Consider the following 18,408-nt stretch of genomic DNA (forward strand, 5'->3'; position numbering starts at 1 on the left):
GGAACACAGGATGAATAATAACTCTTTGTGTGCGATTCCAGATATTTCCGTCCCAGGACAACTGTTCCCTTTTAAACGTAAATTGATTCTTCTGGGTGCTGAAAACTTGTGGCTTCAAACACCTGTGCACCTTTCATCTTGTCTAGACCAGAACAGAGTTAAATATCTGGGCATCTTTCCTTCTTGCATAAAAAAGTACAAGATGCAAGTTTCTTTTGGGACAAGAGAAATGTCTACAACATGATGATATAAATCAGATCAGATTCAGATCTAGATTTAGTCTGACAGTGATAGTGACTCACGTTAGTTCCGTTGACACTCCACTGCACGTCAGGTTTAGGTGAACCTTCTGCCTCACATGTCAAGACTTTGTGTTTGCCGTCATTGCTGCGATGCTTTGTCAGGCTTGTAATTTTAGGAGTACCTAGAGATAACATCATTTTTATGTATACACATACATACATACACACACATACATACATACTATTAAAAAATTATATATATATATATATATATATATATATATAAATTCATTTTACTTTTTTATTATATTTACTTTATATATACTGTCTATATTAATATATACTTATTTTTAACGTTATAAATAGGTTAATTTATATATATATATATATATATATATATATATATACATACATACATACATACATTTTATTTTTAATATCAATACACAATATATAGAAATGATTAAACAATTAATCGCAATTCAAATAAAAGATCCAAGATCCAAAATTAAAGTTTTTGTTTACATAATATATGTATGTGTACTGTGTATATTTATTATTTATATATAATTACACACACAAACAGTATATATTTTGAAAATGTTTACATGTATTTACATGTTATATTTCTATTCTTATATTTTATATTATATATAAATATATTTAATATATATTATATATTTATATATAATATATCATATATGTATCAACATATTTTTCTTTAATATATACATGCATGTGTTTGTATTTATATATACATAATAAATATACACAGTACACAGATATATTATGTAAACAAAAAACTTTATCGTTTGACAGCAGTAATAGAAATAATAAAATGTTGAAGTATATATATATATATATATATATATATATATATATATATATATGTATATATATATATATGTGTGTATATATATGTATAATGTATAAAGTAATAAAATAAAATAAAATAAAAAGTGGGTATATATTCACAAACACATACATATATCAATAGAATGTTACATATACAAATAAGTCCCACCTTCCACAGTAAGCTCAAAGGACAAACTGCGTTTGATTCCTTCAATGGACACGTCACACACATAGAGGCCTGCATCACTATATGTCAACTTCGAGAAGTTGGGCAGTTTGTCTAGTTTACGGTTATCCTGGAGAAATCGAAAGAGTTGTTTGATTAGCATGGCTACATGAACCTAACCCAGATCTGTTAGATTCCCTGCTATCTCTTACCTTAGTCCATGTCACTTTTGCTTCAGAAGAGGCGTTCTTATCCAACGACACCATCAAGTTTTCCCCGAGCTTCTTTAACACCTTGCCTGTAGGAGTGAGGCTTACATCCAGAACTGAAAAAAAGACAGAAAGTAAGGAGATGACAAGCGTGTTTTTGCACACCTGTCCTAAAAATATTTCAACCACTGAAGATGCTGAAATGCATCACATTTCTTCGCCAACTCAGAATGCTAAGGCCCTTCTCGTACCTCCTTATTCTCGCCTAAGCAATAGTTTTCTATCCTCACATGGACAGCTGAGATGCCACCAGCTATGAAATCGCACCGCACAGATGCCGTGAAATACATTTGAGTCTCCAAACCGAAGCGTCACTAAATCCAGATTATGGAGATCATCAGGCATTTTGAACCAAACAGACACACACACACACTCACCACGGTGAGATTTATTGAAAGGCCAGAGTGTGTGAGCTTATAAGCGAGCTGGAGACCGAAGCAGTCTCAAAAACTCCTAATTAAGCTGTCTCCCTGCTTTCTCGCCCCCTTCGCTAATCCTACTGAAGATAGATTTGATTAACGTTTCACTCGTGCATTAATTCATACTATAAAGGAAGGAATTAATTGGAAAGAAAAAGTTTGGCTCATCTGTTCAACGGCTGGGTCAGTTTATTCAGGCTTGACTCTACAGCAACATTGGAGCAAACAACGGCTTGAGTTTGGTTGAGCTAATGTTCTTAGATTTTACACTTTGCATCTTTTAAGGCCAAAAATCAAATAAATGATGCTGAATGTTCTAACGTGTACCTAAAACTAATGGGTCTGTCCTGAAATATTTATCTATGAATATGTAGGTAATTTTTTTAGGTATTACAAAAAGGCTCAGTACATTTTTTTTTACTTCTCTGCTTCCCTGGTGAGTTTCTTATTCATATTAATACATTCCACAAACAGAAAACTGGTCAAATGAAACTTAAATATAGTGAATAGGTAATTTTTTTTCAAGGCTAGAATTTTCAATGCATTTGCATTTATTCATGATCCATAAATGCAAACAGTATGCTAGCAGGTTAGATGGTAATTCGCAGCAGGCTGGCTAAAATGTGTGTGTCATTTAGTTGAGAATACATGTTTTGGATTTGAATTTATTACAGTTCATTGCTAAGAAGAACAACACAAGCTACAGTACATTGTCAATGAACACAGGCAGGCTGTATTAGAAGATTCTTTGAGCATAATACCGCACTAGATATCACTAAACATCGAAGTACACATTAACCGTGTTTTTAGAAAACCTGACACTTTTTTTTTTTTATTGGAGAAAGGATGTGTCGGTTGCCAGATTGATTAAATAATTAAAAATAAATATTATATTATATTATATTACTTTGATTAGTGTGAAAAAGCATGCCTCTTGTACTATTTCTGCCATATTTGTGGAAAGTTTTCAAAAGTGAGTCTTCGTCATGTGACCAAATGTTGAGAAAGGTACAATTATGACCAACAGACTGCAGAGAATGCATTTTGAAATCCAAATTTCTGTATTACCACTTGATTTTTACATTTTCGAGCTTTTCAAAATGTCAAAAATATCTTCCCATATCTGTCAAACGCTCCATCAGGTCTTTCTCTAGTGTGTAGATGCCCTTAGGGAGAGATGAGAGAGACAGAGAAATAGAGCACATCGTTCATCCACTCACAGCTCACGGTGACTAACTGAGTGGACTCCATCACATCGTTGTCAAGCAGGGAGCACTTGTAAATGCCAGTGTCCGCTCGGGTAACGCCAGTCAGAGTGTAAACATCCTTGTCCATCACCGTGACCTTCTTGCCCTAAAGAGGGCGAGAGAGAGAGAGGGAGCTGGTGTAATTAACCTGTAGAGAAGAATACAGGGCAGACAGCAGGACCCTGGAGATGAAAGACCAGTGTGGTTGCTGTGGACACGACCGGCGATCTCTCACCTTAATGTTGAAGTTGAAGCTGGTAGGAGGTGGGTTTCCATCCGCCTGGCATTTCAGTGTCACATCATCACCTTCCCTAATAGGGCTCTGAGAAACAACCCGTAGACTCACATTCTCAGTAGGGTCTTAAAGAGAAATAAAGAGAAAACAAACTTTAGTGAGAACAGAAGTGAGCCTGAGGAAGACGGTTGTCTTTGCACGGATTCGGTGTGACTTTCCATATCAACATGTAGCAAGCAACTAAAAAAACATTCTCTAAGACACTGCGCCATTCTGCAGACCCCAAGGGGCTTAAACGCCTTCATTTCCAAAACCATTTGCTGTCTCTCATTCTCGCCCTCGTTTTCTCGCCCAGCAGCCACAGAGCATTTCACATCACATCTTCACCCCGAGGCACTGAACAAATCTCTCAGCATTCAGATGAGAGAGAGAGAGAGAGCGATGCTACAGCAGACTTGGTTACTGGCATTACGCCTGACAAGACCTAGAAAAAAACATCAAATTGAGCCTGGCTACCAGCTGAGACCTTCAATTCAAGGTTCAGGACTCATGAGATGACTTCATGTAATAGGTGATGTACAGATACGCAGGCACCCGTGAACATGGATCCTTCAAACTAGCCGTAAAATCAAACAAATAAAGCATCAGTGTGCTAGGCACAGCATGTGTCACATCAAAACATTATCTCAGGAAGAGACAAAGCCCCAGCGCTTGACTACTGACCCAATCCCAATTAGTTTTCATCTTTGAGCTAATATGGCAGATCTGCCCCTAGAGGGAGCTGGTTTGTGTACAAGTAGCCATGTAAAGTACAGTAACCTAAATCCACTGGCACAATAAGACATTTTACCTGAAGAGAATTTAATGATATTAAAGGACTGGGTACCATCAAATTATAAATAAGAAGATATAAAATACTGGCACACACTGCTACTGTAAAAAAAGATAGAAAAAAGCATGCAATTAAGCGCAAGTGCAAGGCTCTTATGCACCGATTCTATTTAGACAGATGTGATAATAAAAATCATTGCCTTTTGTCTTATAAATAGTTTGTAATATTTCTAAGTCACTTTGGATAAAAACATTTGCTAAATATAATGTAATTCATTTAATAATAATAATAATAATAATTAATAATAATAAAAATATGATAAAACAAACCATTCAAACATTTGGGATCAGTAAGATTTATTTATTTATTTATTTGCTTTTGTTGCTGCTGAAAGAAATTAATTCTTTGTCTAGCAAGGACATTAAATTGATCAAAAGTGAAAGTAAAGACATTTTATAATGTTAAAAATGATTTCTACTTCAAATAAATGCTGTTCTTTTTCATTCATCATAGAATCCTAAAAAATTAAAAGCATCTGTTTTGAACACTGATAATAAGAAATGAATGATTTCTGAAGGATTATGTGACATCAAAGACTGCAGTAATGGCTGCTGAAAATTCGGCTTTGCCATCACAGGGATAAATCACATTTTAAAATATATTAAAATAGAAAATCTATTTTAGAAAGTAATAATCTTTCACAATATTGTGTTCTTGCTGTATTTTGATCAAATAACTGCAGCCTTGGTGAACATAAAAGACTTCTTTGAATAACATTAAAAAACTTTCCAACCAATTTTTATAATTTTATTTTTTTTGCCTTTTTATTAGGATAGGACAATATATGAGACTAGAAGCAAAGTGGAAAAGAGAGAGGGGGGACAGGATCGGAAAAAGGTCTTCGAGCCGTGACTCAAACTCAGGACCCCCTAAATGCAACAGCCAACTCCGACAAATTTTTTCAATGGTAGTGTCAGAAAAGTACTGTTTTATATGTACTTTGCTGCAATTAAGTTACTTAGGTAATTAAGTTACTTAAGTTACTCAGAAGCGAAGACCAGGAGACTCTTGGGTATCTTCAGCAGGACTATGTATTGAGAATGCGCTGCGTGGCACTGCAGTCATCGAAAGTCTAACTAATACATTGTAGTTTCTATACATCTAGGGGGCAGTGCTTAGAAATGGAGACAAAGCACCTGGGTGATGACCTTAAACAAAGCATGCAAATGAAGTTTTCAGGTATAGCAACCTGCCCCATTTCACCAGAGACTGGGGCAGAGGCACCAAGAGCCATTACAAACAAAAGGTGATAGTCTCAGTAATCTGGTTCATTTGACTAACAATAAGAAAACAGAAACTGACAGGAACCTCTTGTTACAGACTTTGTTTAAGAGAATAATTTGTCTGATGTCATCATATTTACCTTAAATGCTCAGTATAATGTACTTCACCTTAGTATTTCATGTGATACTATGTCAGAAAATAGGATCAGCATATTTTAAACAGATTCTTAAATTTGTAATCCCACACTTACAATGAATTGGGAAGGTCTCGGGTTCTGAAACCTGGTCGGGGCCCATCTCATGCTTTGCTGTGCAGGTGAATTGAGATTCTACATCCTCTTTCCTGGCTGTGTACTGCAGACGGGAAGAAGTACTGGACAGACCTGTGATTTTGTCCTTGGTGATAGTAGACGTGATAATGATCGCTGCAGTCACACACAAACACACATATAGACACATCAATCATTAGAGCTGGCAAACACAGAAACTGTCACACCTCGTCTACACTGGAAGTGCCTGAAACTACGTAGCAACAGCTTGAGTCTGTCAACACTGTGAGAATGTTCACTAACCACAAACCAATCAGCTGCGAGCTCCAGACTTCAGCAACAGTTAAGGGGTAAGTTTTCTTTTATTTCCTTAATTATACAGGGTATTTTAGAATAATCAATCTGCATATACACATGGTTAGAATCTAAACTAGTCAGTCCAAGCTGAGAAAATAAAAATACAGTATATCAAATAAATTCTGTAGTAATCAGTTCATGCTTTTTGTAAATGAATCATCTTTTTTTTTTAGACAGATGGGGAAATAAGTGGCAGAAGTAGTTCTGCAGCATGTCAAAAACTGGTACCAGGTGTCTGTCAATTAAAACCGTGACATGCTTGCAGTGTAGACAGCTCCAATATGCTTACAATATGCTCAATATTTAGTTCTGTTGTGTCGCAACATACCGCACACATCCGATGTAGAAACAAATCATTCATTGTAATAACTTGACAGAAATATTACACATACTTGTTGAATCATTCTAGGAAACAAGCGCCTTCTAAATTGCAGAAAAGTGATTTTAAGAAAACTTTGGCAAGAATTTAAACAAAAATAGTGACATCCGAAACTAAATTGTATTGGATAGTCAGCTAAGTTTTAAAGTGCATATTGACAAATTAATTTCCAAACTTAAGCTAAAACTTGGTTTTTATTACAGAAACAGAACCTTATTTTCATTTAATGCTAGAAAATATCTGGTATCTGCAACATTTCTACCTTTGTTGGATTATGGAGATATACTATATATGAATGCCTCAACACATTACTTAAAAAAACTTGATATAGTTTTCCATAGTGCTTTACGTTTTATTACTGGGTGTAGCTATCAAACGCATCACTGCATTTTATATGAGAAGGCAGAGTTACCATCCTTGCATACCCGAAGAAGTTTTAATTGGTATTGTTTTATTTATAAGTCGATTTGCAGTCTCAATCCACATTATTTGTCTCTCAACTTCTCAAATTCCAACGGACGCTACAAACTCCGCTCAAATGATTTGATGCATCTGAAAGTTCCTAGGGTTCGAACAGAGATAGGGAAAAAAGGTTTTACATATAATGCTTCCTCCTCTTGGAATTACCTACAGGGTACCCTAAAGCTTACCACGTTACCGTCACTAAATGAGTTTAAGCTACTTTTAACAAATTACATGTTTTATCCTTTGGTAAATTGTTGTTGTGGTTTATGAGTGTGTTTTTTATGTTTTTGTTGTATATTGTATAATTGTATACCTTTGCTATTTGTTGCTGCCTTCTTGGCCAGGTCACTCTTGTAAAAGAGATTTTAATCTCAATGAGTTTTAACCTGGTTAAATAAAAGAACTGAACTGAACTCTATTTGTTTTTATATTATCTGATATGTTGGGATAACTGTTCATTTCTTTACCATCAAGGGTTTGGACTCCTGACATTTGCAGCCAGGAGTGAACAACATGACTTTACTATAAAAAGCAAACGTTTTTATTTGATATGTGACAAATGTTAACAAAATAATGATGAATGTCATTATATCATTTAAAAAGACAGTGCACCATTATTTCGTGGTAAATACATGGTGTGACAGGGAATTAAAACTATTTTTACACATAAACTATCCTGATTTGGTTTAAATTAATGATTTATATTAATGTGATCGGTCTAGTGTAAATTGGAAAACTAACACAATTTAAAGACACACTGATACACACTTTTATAATTATTTTAATATATATATAGACTTACAAAGCCCTATATTGTATATCAGATTTTTCTGTTAAGTGCACTTGATTAAATGTTTTTTTATTTATTTTGTATTTTTTTTATTGAATGACTCTGATGTGGACTCACTCTTGCCGTCATCCACTAGGGGCTGGTTGTTCTTCTTCCAGATGAGATCTGCTGGTGGGTTGGCATTCTCTACCACGCATTCCCCCAACTAACACACACACACACACACACAGAAAAAAACAGCACATCTGCTTTAGTGACTGTATTGCGACCTCTCATCAGCATGAATTTGGACGAGGTTCAAGTCTGTGATACTCAAACACTTTTGGTTTCACCGATCTTACACATCTATTTATAGACCCATGACACATAGTGACAGTGTCATTTCCTTCAATACAATTTAAGTGTGTATTTGCAAGTGATTTGGGGACTTTCCCTGTTGGTTCATGACATAATTCCTCAAGGTACTTTTATCTTTTTTACTTTTATGCTACAATTTTGGTAGGTAAGTCCTGGGGCAGCCCAGGGAAGATACCTTGAGATATATATATATTTATATATATATATATATATATATATATATATATATATATATATATATATATATATATATATATATATATATATATACATCATCTGTTTGAGCTAAAGGTGGGGTTTTTAACTCTACAGTTGTGATACAGGTCTTTCATTTCCACACTTTCTTTCTCTCGCCCTTTTCCTTCTCTCTGATTGAGTAAAAACGCCGCCAGAGGCCGAAGAGGCTCTGCATTAATAATACGCTGACAGGATCACATGCTGACGAGCTATCTGCCCCGGGATAGAGAGATCAGCAGAAAGAGAAGGGTAATAATGGCAAGAGAGCAGAGCAGGCTGCGGGATGATGCATGAGTTCAGGTGTTCAGGGTGCCGTGAGAAATTCAAGATTTAGAGGAATCACGGAAGAGGGGGAGCTGGGGTGGGGGAAACCGCCGTACCATGATTCGATCTCCTATAACACACCGGACCCTCCTCAGGAGTCGGACCATGATACATCACCTCTCAAGCGCAGAGTGCTGCCTGAAGCCTGTAGCTTCCACTGAGCCGTGGAACAGAGCAGCTGTGACTAAGCACTTTCCTTCCTGGACTCTCTGGGGGATTCACTAAGAAACAAATCCGCCTGCTAATAGCAGAATTTATTTATACATGCTTTCTGCATTGTTTTAGCAACCAATTTAACGATTTACTTAAAAAAAAAACTGTTTTAGTATTTTTGTAATTTTGAGGAAGAAAAGTAATTGGAAAACAGAAAATGCAACTCCATTGCCAAATCATGAGAACAAAAACAAAAACAACCAACAATTCAAACTGTTCTTGCAAAACAGTGTAATTTTAGCATTATTTATATGTAAGCCTGGACCACAAAGCCAGACATAAGGGTACATTTTTCTAAATTGACCATCTGAAAGCTGGATAAATAAGCTTTCAATTGATGTATGGCTTGTTAGAATATGACAATATTTGTCTGAGATACAACTATTTAAAAACCTGGAATCTGAGGATGCAAAAAAATCTAAATATTGGGAAAATCGCATTTAAAGTTGTCCAAATTAAGTCCTTAGCAGTGCATATTACTAATCAAACATAAAGTTTTGATATATTTATGGTAGGTATTTATTTTTTAATTCCATTTGAGTATTTTATTTTATTTTAGTAGTTAAATTTAAACTAATTTAATTTAATTGTCAATTTAGTGTTCTATCTAATATTTATATTTATTTTATTTCAGTTAAATAAAACAACTTGTAAAGTTTCAGTTTTAGTTACCAATAACAACTCTGTGGCACAAGAATTGTTAATTTAGCAAAATGTTATTTTAGATGCAGCATTTCTAAAATTTCTATAATGGCCTTAGCGACATAAAATAATGAAACACATACATAAAAAAATGTAATAAAAAATATATAAATAAAATCTAAGAAATATATTAAAACAAAAATTTGAATATATGCGTTATGTTATAATTAATTTCATTATTTTTAATAATGTACTACTGACAAAACATGTAATCTTATATAAACTCAAATAATAATCTTAAATCTTTAACTACATGATGTCATATGAACAACCAGATTTAATCATTGATTTAAGTTTCATGAGTCGTTAGTTCATGAATCGGTTGGACTACTGGTTTCAGTGTATAGGTTTGAATGCTTAAAAAGAACCAACTCTTAAGAGTAATTCATCCGAGAATCAAACTATACTAGTCACCCAATATGTTTTTGATTCACACACAAAAATATCTCAAAAGAATAATTTATTCCTGAAACAGATTACTCCAGTCACGCTTCACCAAAAAGAAGAGACATTCCTTTGAGAATCATTTAGACTATACTGGTTGTGCTGTATGTTTCTGCTTCACAAAAACAAAAAAATAACAAAGTTATTTGCTCATGAAATGGTCTACATAGCATAACCAAATGAATGACTCATATGAGTCAATTATTTTAGACAATCAAAAACACAGTGTGACAAGCTGTTTTTGCAGCTTTTTTTGACTAAAAGAACCAGTTTATATAAAAGTCATCCGAGTGTAAAACAAACGACACAGCATGACCACTATAGTCTGATTACCAAGTGAATGAGATCTTATGAGCTGGCTCTTCTAGTGAGATGTTTAGTCAAAAATAAATCTAAAAGAACAGGCGCATAACCGTCATTAGTTGGAGAAACAGACTACACTGGTTGTGCTGTATGTTTCTGATACACATGATTTTCCGTGGCTGTACAGAACAGCTACATCTCTGCAATCCAGACTTCAGAATTCATACTATAAATCCCAAAACATTTTAAAGAACCAGTTTTGATTAGTAATATGACTCTCCTTTACCTTTCAATAATAACTGCTGCGATGATCACTGAAAAAATGTGTCAGCCTGAAATGCGGCACACCTATTTAAATGTACTCACCCCTCTCTTTCTAATTTTCTCTTTCCTCAGACCTTCAGCCACCCTGCATTTCAACTGTATTAAATGTTCTATATTCAGAGGAGGCGCTCTTTCTTCCATACCCTTCCCCTTTAAGTAAGTCTCGACACTTTGAACATGACAGACCTCGGTGGGTGGCCACGAAAAAAAAAAAGACCCATAATGCTGTATACACAACCCCAGCCTTCCCCAACCCACACCTCCGCCTCAGCCAGACTCTAAGATCCCAGCGCCTCTGAACTACATTAAAAAGAGAGAGCAACAGAGGGAGGAAATGAAAAATAACGACCCCCAGCTCCATTTACAAACACCAGTCATAAGGACTGCGTGGGAAGCCTTGTATGTGCTCCAAGTAGTTCAAATCAAAGCTCCTTCCTGTTCTCATGCAACCGAATAATATTACTGCCGTCCTGCTTTTGAGATGCAAACTCTAGACAACATAAAAGTGGTTGTTTCCTGTGTAGCCGTGGGTGACAATCGCTCGAGCACTGCCTAAATCAGGTGTGTACACCCCACAGATGCGTTTGCTGATGTCCGTATCATTAGCACTGTCTTTGAGCCGCGTCTGACTGTGATAACAGCAGGTGTGTGTCAATGTTGAGACTACTGGAGAGGCATGCTGGGTAATGAAAACAAAGGCACAGGGTTTGATCCTGCACATTGTTAGTACACTGGCTGGTTTGTGTACTGGAGCAAACACTGGATACGGGAGACAACAGCAGCAGCAGCAGCAGCAGCAGCAGCAGCTGAAGCTCTGGGTCTTAAAGGGAAGTGCATAAACAGCGTGACTCACCTGCGTCAGTTTGCCGTTTTCCAGTTCTTTCGCATTGTTTTTGATTACAGGGGCTGATGGTTTTTCTGAAATAAAAGATAAGACATCAAAAAGTATGTAGGTATGTTTGATAAAGCATATCAGCATCCTGTGCATACAGCAGTATACAGTATCAATGCTCTTGACAAAATGCTTCTATGAATAGAATGTGGGTAGTTAGATTTTAGTTTTCTTGGACATTTCATTTCTATGGATTCTACAAAGAAAATGAAAGTACATATATTTTATATATATTTAAAATGTTTTAGCATATACAGTATGCTAAGTTTATACATATATAACAAAGTGCTTGAACTGTCAGCTACCCAGACCACCTACAGTACTCTGTTTGCCAAAATATCCATTATAGTTACAACCTGAGTACACTGTGACTAATACTGTATCCTAAAATGCAATGGCCTCCACTTGGCCCTCCATTTCCATTGCGATGTATGCACTAGAAAAAGTCTGACTCATTTTTGATTGGTCAAAGTTCAAATTATTTTTTTTACACAATATTGGAATACAACTGAATTTACCTAAATAATAACTGTATGCCACTAACTGAATTTAATGTTTTAAAAGTCATAAAAATGTGTAAAGTAAAATATATATTATTTTTTACTCTTACAGTACATATTGCTTAGTATGCACAATCCATTCCCAAACACAGCCAATCTTTCTGATCTATGGTAGAACACTGTGCACAATATCAATATCATTTCTCTGGTATCCATCTAAAAGCATGCAACTAGATCAAGGCTACAAAAGTAGATCACCCATGTTATTCTCTCCCATATCTGACATCTCTACACCCCCTTTCCAGTCCAATTTGAGATCTGACACTTACATTCAGTTTCATCATAGACTGAAGCTGTGCTTGATTTTTCCTATTCTACTCTCTGATTTGCTCTTATTTATTAATATGTTGTGTGTGTGTTTTATTAATACTCACTGTGAACTTTCACTTCCACAGAGTATTCCTCTAAGTTGGTTAAAGACACCACCATGCAGGTGAAAACTCTCTGGTCGGCCAGTGAGCCTCGGGCAATCAGGAGGCTGGAGTTGGCAGCGATGCTAACTCTACTTTTGTAGCCGTCTGTGGCGGATACAGTTGCCTCATCTTTCTGAGCCTGCTTCACGAGAAGATCGCCGGGAGAGCCGTCATCTTTCACCTGAACGAGATAACAGGGCCGTTAGCAAACCCACAAACACACATTTAACACCTATAGTGATTAAATTAGAAATCAATATGAGGATTGAGAGTAGCTGTATATTGCTTGGCTACCCAGACTGGCTAGCAGGGCAGAGTAACAGCCCAGATGCTCAGAGAAACACTCACGTATTTCCATTTGGTGAAAATAAGGCCATTTGGCTTGTTAGTTCCATTGTTGCATGGCACTTCAATGGTCTCACCATACAGACCTATAACCGTCTCCACACAGCTCCCTGGAAAATACAAGACAAGAACATCCTGTTTTAGATGGCAGGTTGGTATCAAACAGAGCGGCTGTGAAGCATCGGCAGAAATGACTGTCAAATGCGACACGCGCGTGTACACAAACATCAGGGCATTATCTCAACTCTAAAACAGAGCAACAAGAAATGGGAGGGAGGATAGGCAGCTGAGGTCTTGTTTTGATTATTCCCAAGACATGTGCACGTTATGCATCTTAATTTTAAATTAGACGTGTTCGCAGATTCTGAAAGCACAAAAGGCACTAATCAACACAACAGCACCAATGAATTATGTTCACACGCTGGTTTTTCAACACATAACCAGTCTGGGATTCTCTCATGGGAAGTGCATGTATTCGTAATTGTCTGTGCGTTAGCGTGTGCATTTAGGCACGGAATGCAATGACAGACGTGGAAGCTGAACATTGTCATCATTCCATTGCTGACACGACAGCGCTGTTTGTCACTTGTGCCGACGAGTGCCTTAAACATCCTACTGTCTTATGCAGATAAGTGCTGACAATCAGCAACAGTCGATCATAGATTGGAGAGCAGAAATGGTTGGCGTTGTGAAACGAATGGTATGTTTGCGCAATAATAGTCTGAATGGTGCATGAATTGATTTCTCGGATTGTTAAGCAAAACTTAGTACTTTAAGGGTGCAGGGCCCTTTATTAATGCCTGGTAAGGTTGTCATGGCAATGAGGCCCCATGTTCAGTGGCATGATGGATTTAGGTAAAGCAGTAAAGGGGGTTGAAAGGTCAGGGCTGAAGGGACTTCAGGGTCCACCCACTTCCATCAGCGCTCTGTCTCCAAGAGAGACTAATCAAAGAGTCTGAACAACGAAGGTTCAAATTCTGGTCAACCCGAAGACGAGAGCTGCAGGCAACCGCTCTTCTGCACGCAGTCAGCCTTGCCTCCAGGGCAGTCGTTCCCCATTTTCACAACTTTTCGTTGTGATAGCAGTTTTAATATTGACCGAGTGGCTGCACTGCAGAGGATAAAAGAGCTGATAAACAACATCAGTGATATAGACATACACACATATAACACATACACACCAATTCAGCAGAATAGGTCATTTTGAACCACTGAATATGGACTAATCTGCACAGAAACTACACTTCACAATGCTTTCCAATCTGCCTCTACCTTAGATACAGCAATACTGCCATTAAACAAGCAATCAATATGCACACAATGGACGATGTGTTGGCTAAAGTAATATTTCCCCCCAAAATGTTTTTCCAAACCTGTGGGCTGGCTATTATTTTTTATGTTGAACACAAAATGAGAATTTTATAGATTTTTTTTTTTTTTTAAAGTAAGCCTGTTTCCACCTCAGAGTAAAAAATCAAAAAGGTAATTGTGGCAAAGTCAAAAGTAAGAATATAAAGTCCCATTTAAAGCAGAAATTGTGAAATATTAATGCGATATAAAGTGTCATTGTACAATATAAAAGCCGTGTGAGATATAAATGTGCAATTTCACAATATAAAATGTGAAATAAATGTGTGAAATAAAGTCACATTGTGAGATAAATTGCAATTGTATAACATAAACTACAGTTATAAAATATTTAACCACATTGTGCAATATGAAGACACAATCATGCAGTACAGTCACATTGTACAATGAAAAATTGTGATTATGAAATAAAAAGTTGAAGCTAGAATCATGCATGTCCTTTTTGAGGCTTAACAAGATATCTTCGCAATAATCTAAATGGAAAATGTCTACTTCATAATTCCCCTTTTGTGTTCAAAGAAAAAAAAAACAGCATATGGGTTTGAAAAGGAATGAGGGTAAGCAAATGATGACAGAATATTAATTTTTGGTTGAACTATTACTTTAAACAGGCTTGGCAGTCTGGCACTCTGACTTCAACGGGTTCTGATAAGTGACAGAAGCGAGACACTTTTTTTTGCTAAAAGCTCTGAGCTAATAATAAATCCAGCGGAAGAACTGAGAGGATAACAACCGAAAAGGACAGGTGTGGAGAGCAATGTGTACATAGCGGGGGTCTAAATGCATCTAAAGACTACCGATTGTTTGGACAGCACACAGGACTTGTGCTAAAATACACCAGGAGCACACAGACACATGATACCTGCACAGGTTGGATAGCACCATAACAACAGACAATCTGCTGGAAGACCCTGACAGTAAATAAAGCCAAGAAAAGGTTTTGTCTAATCCTAAAACCTGTCACAACATGATTACATGGCTGAAAGAAACAGCTTAAACTAGCCAAAACTTGTTTGCTGGTGTAAGCTTGTCTTTCAGCCTGGTCTGATTTGCTAGGCCATCTAAGCCAGTTTAAACAAGCTAAAACCAGCTAAGACCATCAAACTAGCTCACTATCATTTGTTGTACTAAATGTAAGTTATGCTTGTAATAAATAATTTTGTGAGACATGATGATTGTTATTTTTGGTTTACATTCATGATTTTTTTATATGCTAGTATTGAGTAAGGGATTTTTTTTTTTTTTTACAGTAATGACAACTTGTTTAACTGTCATGCAAATAATGTGATTGTGTAAAAAAAATGTTTTTGGTCCTAAAAATAGGTGTACTTTTCTTTGCAGCAAGGCAGTAATTGTGAAAGCAGGGCTGAGTCACAATGGTCAACTAGCTGTTCAATAACAACTAATGAGTTTTTGTTCTGTTTTTTGGTTCTGTGCTGTGCAGTTTGTTTAAAGCACTGCTATTAGTGTAGTACAGCCATACACATAATTAAATTCAGTCTCTGGCTGGTGTTGTGTCTCACATTGTTTTTTGTTTTTTTTCTGCAAGTGTTCCGCAACAAGCATCGGGCTTTTAAGTTTGTGTCAATGTAAAAATAGACCTGCTTTTAAAAAACAAGAACTACTTTAAGAACTGCAGACCAGACAATAATGCTAAACTAAGACCTCACAGTGCATTTGTATGTAACGTCAGAACAGCACGAGATACAACATAAAAAACATTTGCAAAACATAACCTAAATCATTCTCATGCATGAGGCATTCAAATGCTAAAATGTGTCAAAAAGTCTCTCATGTCTCTGCATGATGAGGGAAATGTGTTCAAGTATGAACATTAAGCAACAGCGCATCAGAGACCAGAGCTATTTGAAGTGAAATCAGACAGAACACATCAGACGGATTACAGTTTGAATTTCAAAACCGGTTGCCACCTTATTTAAACAATCTGTGATGACCACATCTATTTGTTCACTGTTAGATCAAGCTGGGTTCCCACAGCCATGGAAAACCTGGAAATACTAGGGAACTTTAAAAGCATGATTTCCAGATCTGCAAAAGTCATGGAAATTAAATGAATATTAAAACAAAATATAATTTTTTTTTTCTTATTTATGCTGAATTATAAAACATTTTAATGGGTAGAAATTGCTTTTATAAAATACACTGCTGTTCAAAAGTTTGGGATCAGTAAGATTTTGTTTTTTTTTTAAATAAGTTTCTTATGCTCAAAAAAAAAAAAAAAAAAAAAAATTGTGAAATATTAGTGTAATTTAACAATTTTTCCATTTTAATATACTTTAAAATATAATTTATTCCGGTAAAGCAATTTTGTGTTAAAATATACTATTAAAAACTTCAAGTCAATCATTTCTTTCTTTCTTTTTTTTTTTAGAATGATTTCTAAAGGATCATGTGACACTGAAGCCTGGAGTAATGGCCGATGAAAATTCACCACTGCGTCACAGAAATAAATACTATTTGAAAGTATATTTATATAGGAAACCAAAATTAGAAATTGCAGTTGTTTTTCTGATCAAATAAATACAGCCTTGATGAGCATAAGAGACTCAATTAAAAATCTAACCGATCCCAAACTTTTAAACAGCAGTGCCTATATAAAATAATTTCTAGAAAAGTCACAGAAATTAATTTGTTAAAAGAAGTGGGAACCCAGTTTAAAGGAGTTTTTAGCTAAGTATGGAAGTGCTTAAGCTAAAGATGGGTGAGAATTTGTTTTCTGTCAGGGATATTTAGCTTTATGGCGGAGCGATTGGACTTCAAATCAAAACTCTCTGCAGGAAAATGATTTCATCCCAAAACACGTCTCTCTGGGACATTGGGACATTGGGCCATTCAAAGAATAGGCCGATCTCTTCAAAAGCATTTCCAATTTTGCAGAATGCAATGTTGCTGAGATAATATTGAAGACCTGAAGATGTTTGAACTCCCATAAAAGCATACGCACTGGCAATCTCAACATCAATAAAACCTAATACTTATTTATAGTATTTGGTGCAGACAAAAAAAGCCTCTTCTGCGTGTTTTTATTCAAAGAGAATAAGCTTTGGCCAGTGCAAGTGCTTTGGGCGGCATCAGGAGCGGGAGAGATGATTCAGTGTGTCTGAAGTGCTTTTATTGTGCTCACCAAACTAATAGTGCTAATATTCGCTGAGCATTCGTACTGTCCTCAGGGTCAACTTGCTCCCACTGGGTAATTTCACAGCAGAATTTAGCCTTATTCCTGGCAGTGTTTTTCAGATCTTTTTTCTCTTTGTTTTTGTCAAAAGAAATTTGCCCAAATAGATGTCGTTTTCATTCCCATGGTGAACAAGAGGCCTTCTGCTTCAGTCTATAGAGATCTGACAAGAGGAAACCATTATTTGATGTGAAATGAAAATAATGTATTACATTACAATATGATCAGTTAGTAATTATATTCATGTTACAGCAGATGATCAATAAATTACTGATATTAAGATCTATATTAATTGGTCTAAATAAAGAAAAAATAAAGTCCTAAAAACTAAAACCATTTTAAATGATACAAGTGAATTCAGGCAAGTAAAAAATATAATATTGACCAATAACTAATATTGACCGATATGGTACCAATATACACTGCCTGCATCAGTTGATCAGAAAATACAGTAAAGTCTGCATTATTGTGAAATATGATTACATATTAAAATAATGGTTTTATATTTTTTATTTGATTCTATTGTAGTGTTGTAGTCTATTGTAGTGTTTTAAAACATAATCAATTCCTATGATGTCAAAGCTATTTATTTTTTTCAGGATTATTTGATGATTTAAAAAGAACAGCACTTATTTGAAATAGAAATCTTTTGTAACATTATGAAAAGTCTTTACTCTATCTTTTGATTAATTAATTTAATGTGTCCTTGTTGAATAAAAGTAATTTAAAAAAAAAGAAAAAGAAAAAATCTTGCTGACTGCAAAATTTTCAACAGTAATATACAGCATTTATACCTTTTAAATAAAGGTCAAATGTGTTCATCAGCATAAAAGTTTTTGGTGTTGTATTAAAATTGGAGTTGATAATTGAGGAATTAAAATTCTGGTATTGTGACAACGCTAATTATCTCATACCGCCGATC

The 18,408-nt window shown here is 35.5% G+C and overlaps 1 protein-coding gene across 2 annotated transcripts in view; it reads right to left on the reverse strand.

Moving 5' to 3' along the window:
- Nucleotides 1–18,408, reverse strand: part of alcama (activated leukocyte cell adhesion molecule a) — a 68,395-nt gene that overhangs the window by 3,383 nt on the left and 46,604 nt on the right. For both annotated transcript variants that reach the window (XM_042732671.1, XM_042732670.1), the window contains exons 2-11: nucleotides 12,926–13,032; nucleotides 12,539–12,758; nucleotides 11,566–11,630; nucleotides 7,926–8,013; nucleotides 5,800–5,973; nucleotides 3,434–3,558; nucleotides 3,172–3,304; nucleotides 1,476–1,588; nucleotides 1,267–1,393; nucleotides 303–424 (exon numbers count right to left, since the gene is read on the reverse strand). In XM_042732671.1, coding sequence (XP_042588605.1) covers nucleotides 303–424; nucleotides 1,267–1,393; nucleotides 1,476–1,588; nucleotides 3,172–3,304; nucleotides 3,434–3,558; nucleotides 5,800–5,973; nucleotides 7,926–8,013; nucleotides 11,566–11,630; nucleotides 12,539–12,758; nucleotides 12,926–13,032 — 1,274 coding nt within the window. The remainder of the gene's footprint in view (nucleotides 1–302; nucleotides 425–1,266; nucleotides 1,394–1,475; nucleotides 1,589–3,171; nucleotides 3,305–3,433; nucleotides 3,559–5,799; nucleotides 5,974–7,925; nucleotides 8,014–11,565; nucleotides 11,631–12,538; nucleotides 12,759–12,925; nucleotides 13,033–18,408) is intronic.

Source organism: Cyprinus carpio, chromosome B10, assembly GCF_018340385.1.
Source record: "Cyprinus carpio isolate SPL01 chromosome B10, ASM1834038v1, whole genome shotgun sequence".
NCBI lineage: Eukaryota > Metazoa > Chordata > Actinopteri > Cypriniformes > Cyprinidae > Cyprinus > Cyprinus carpio.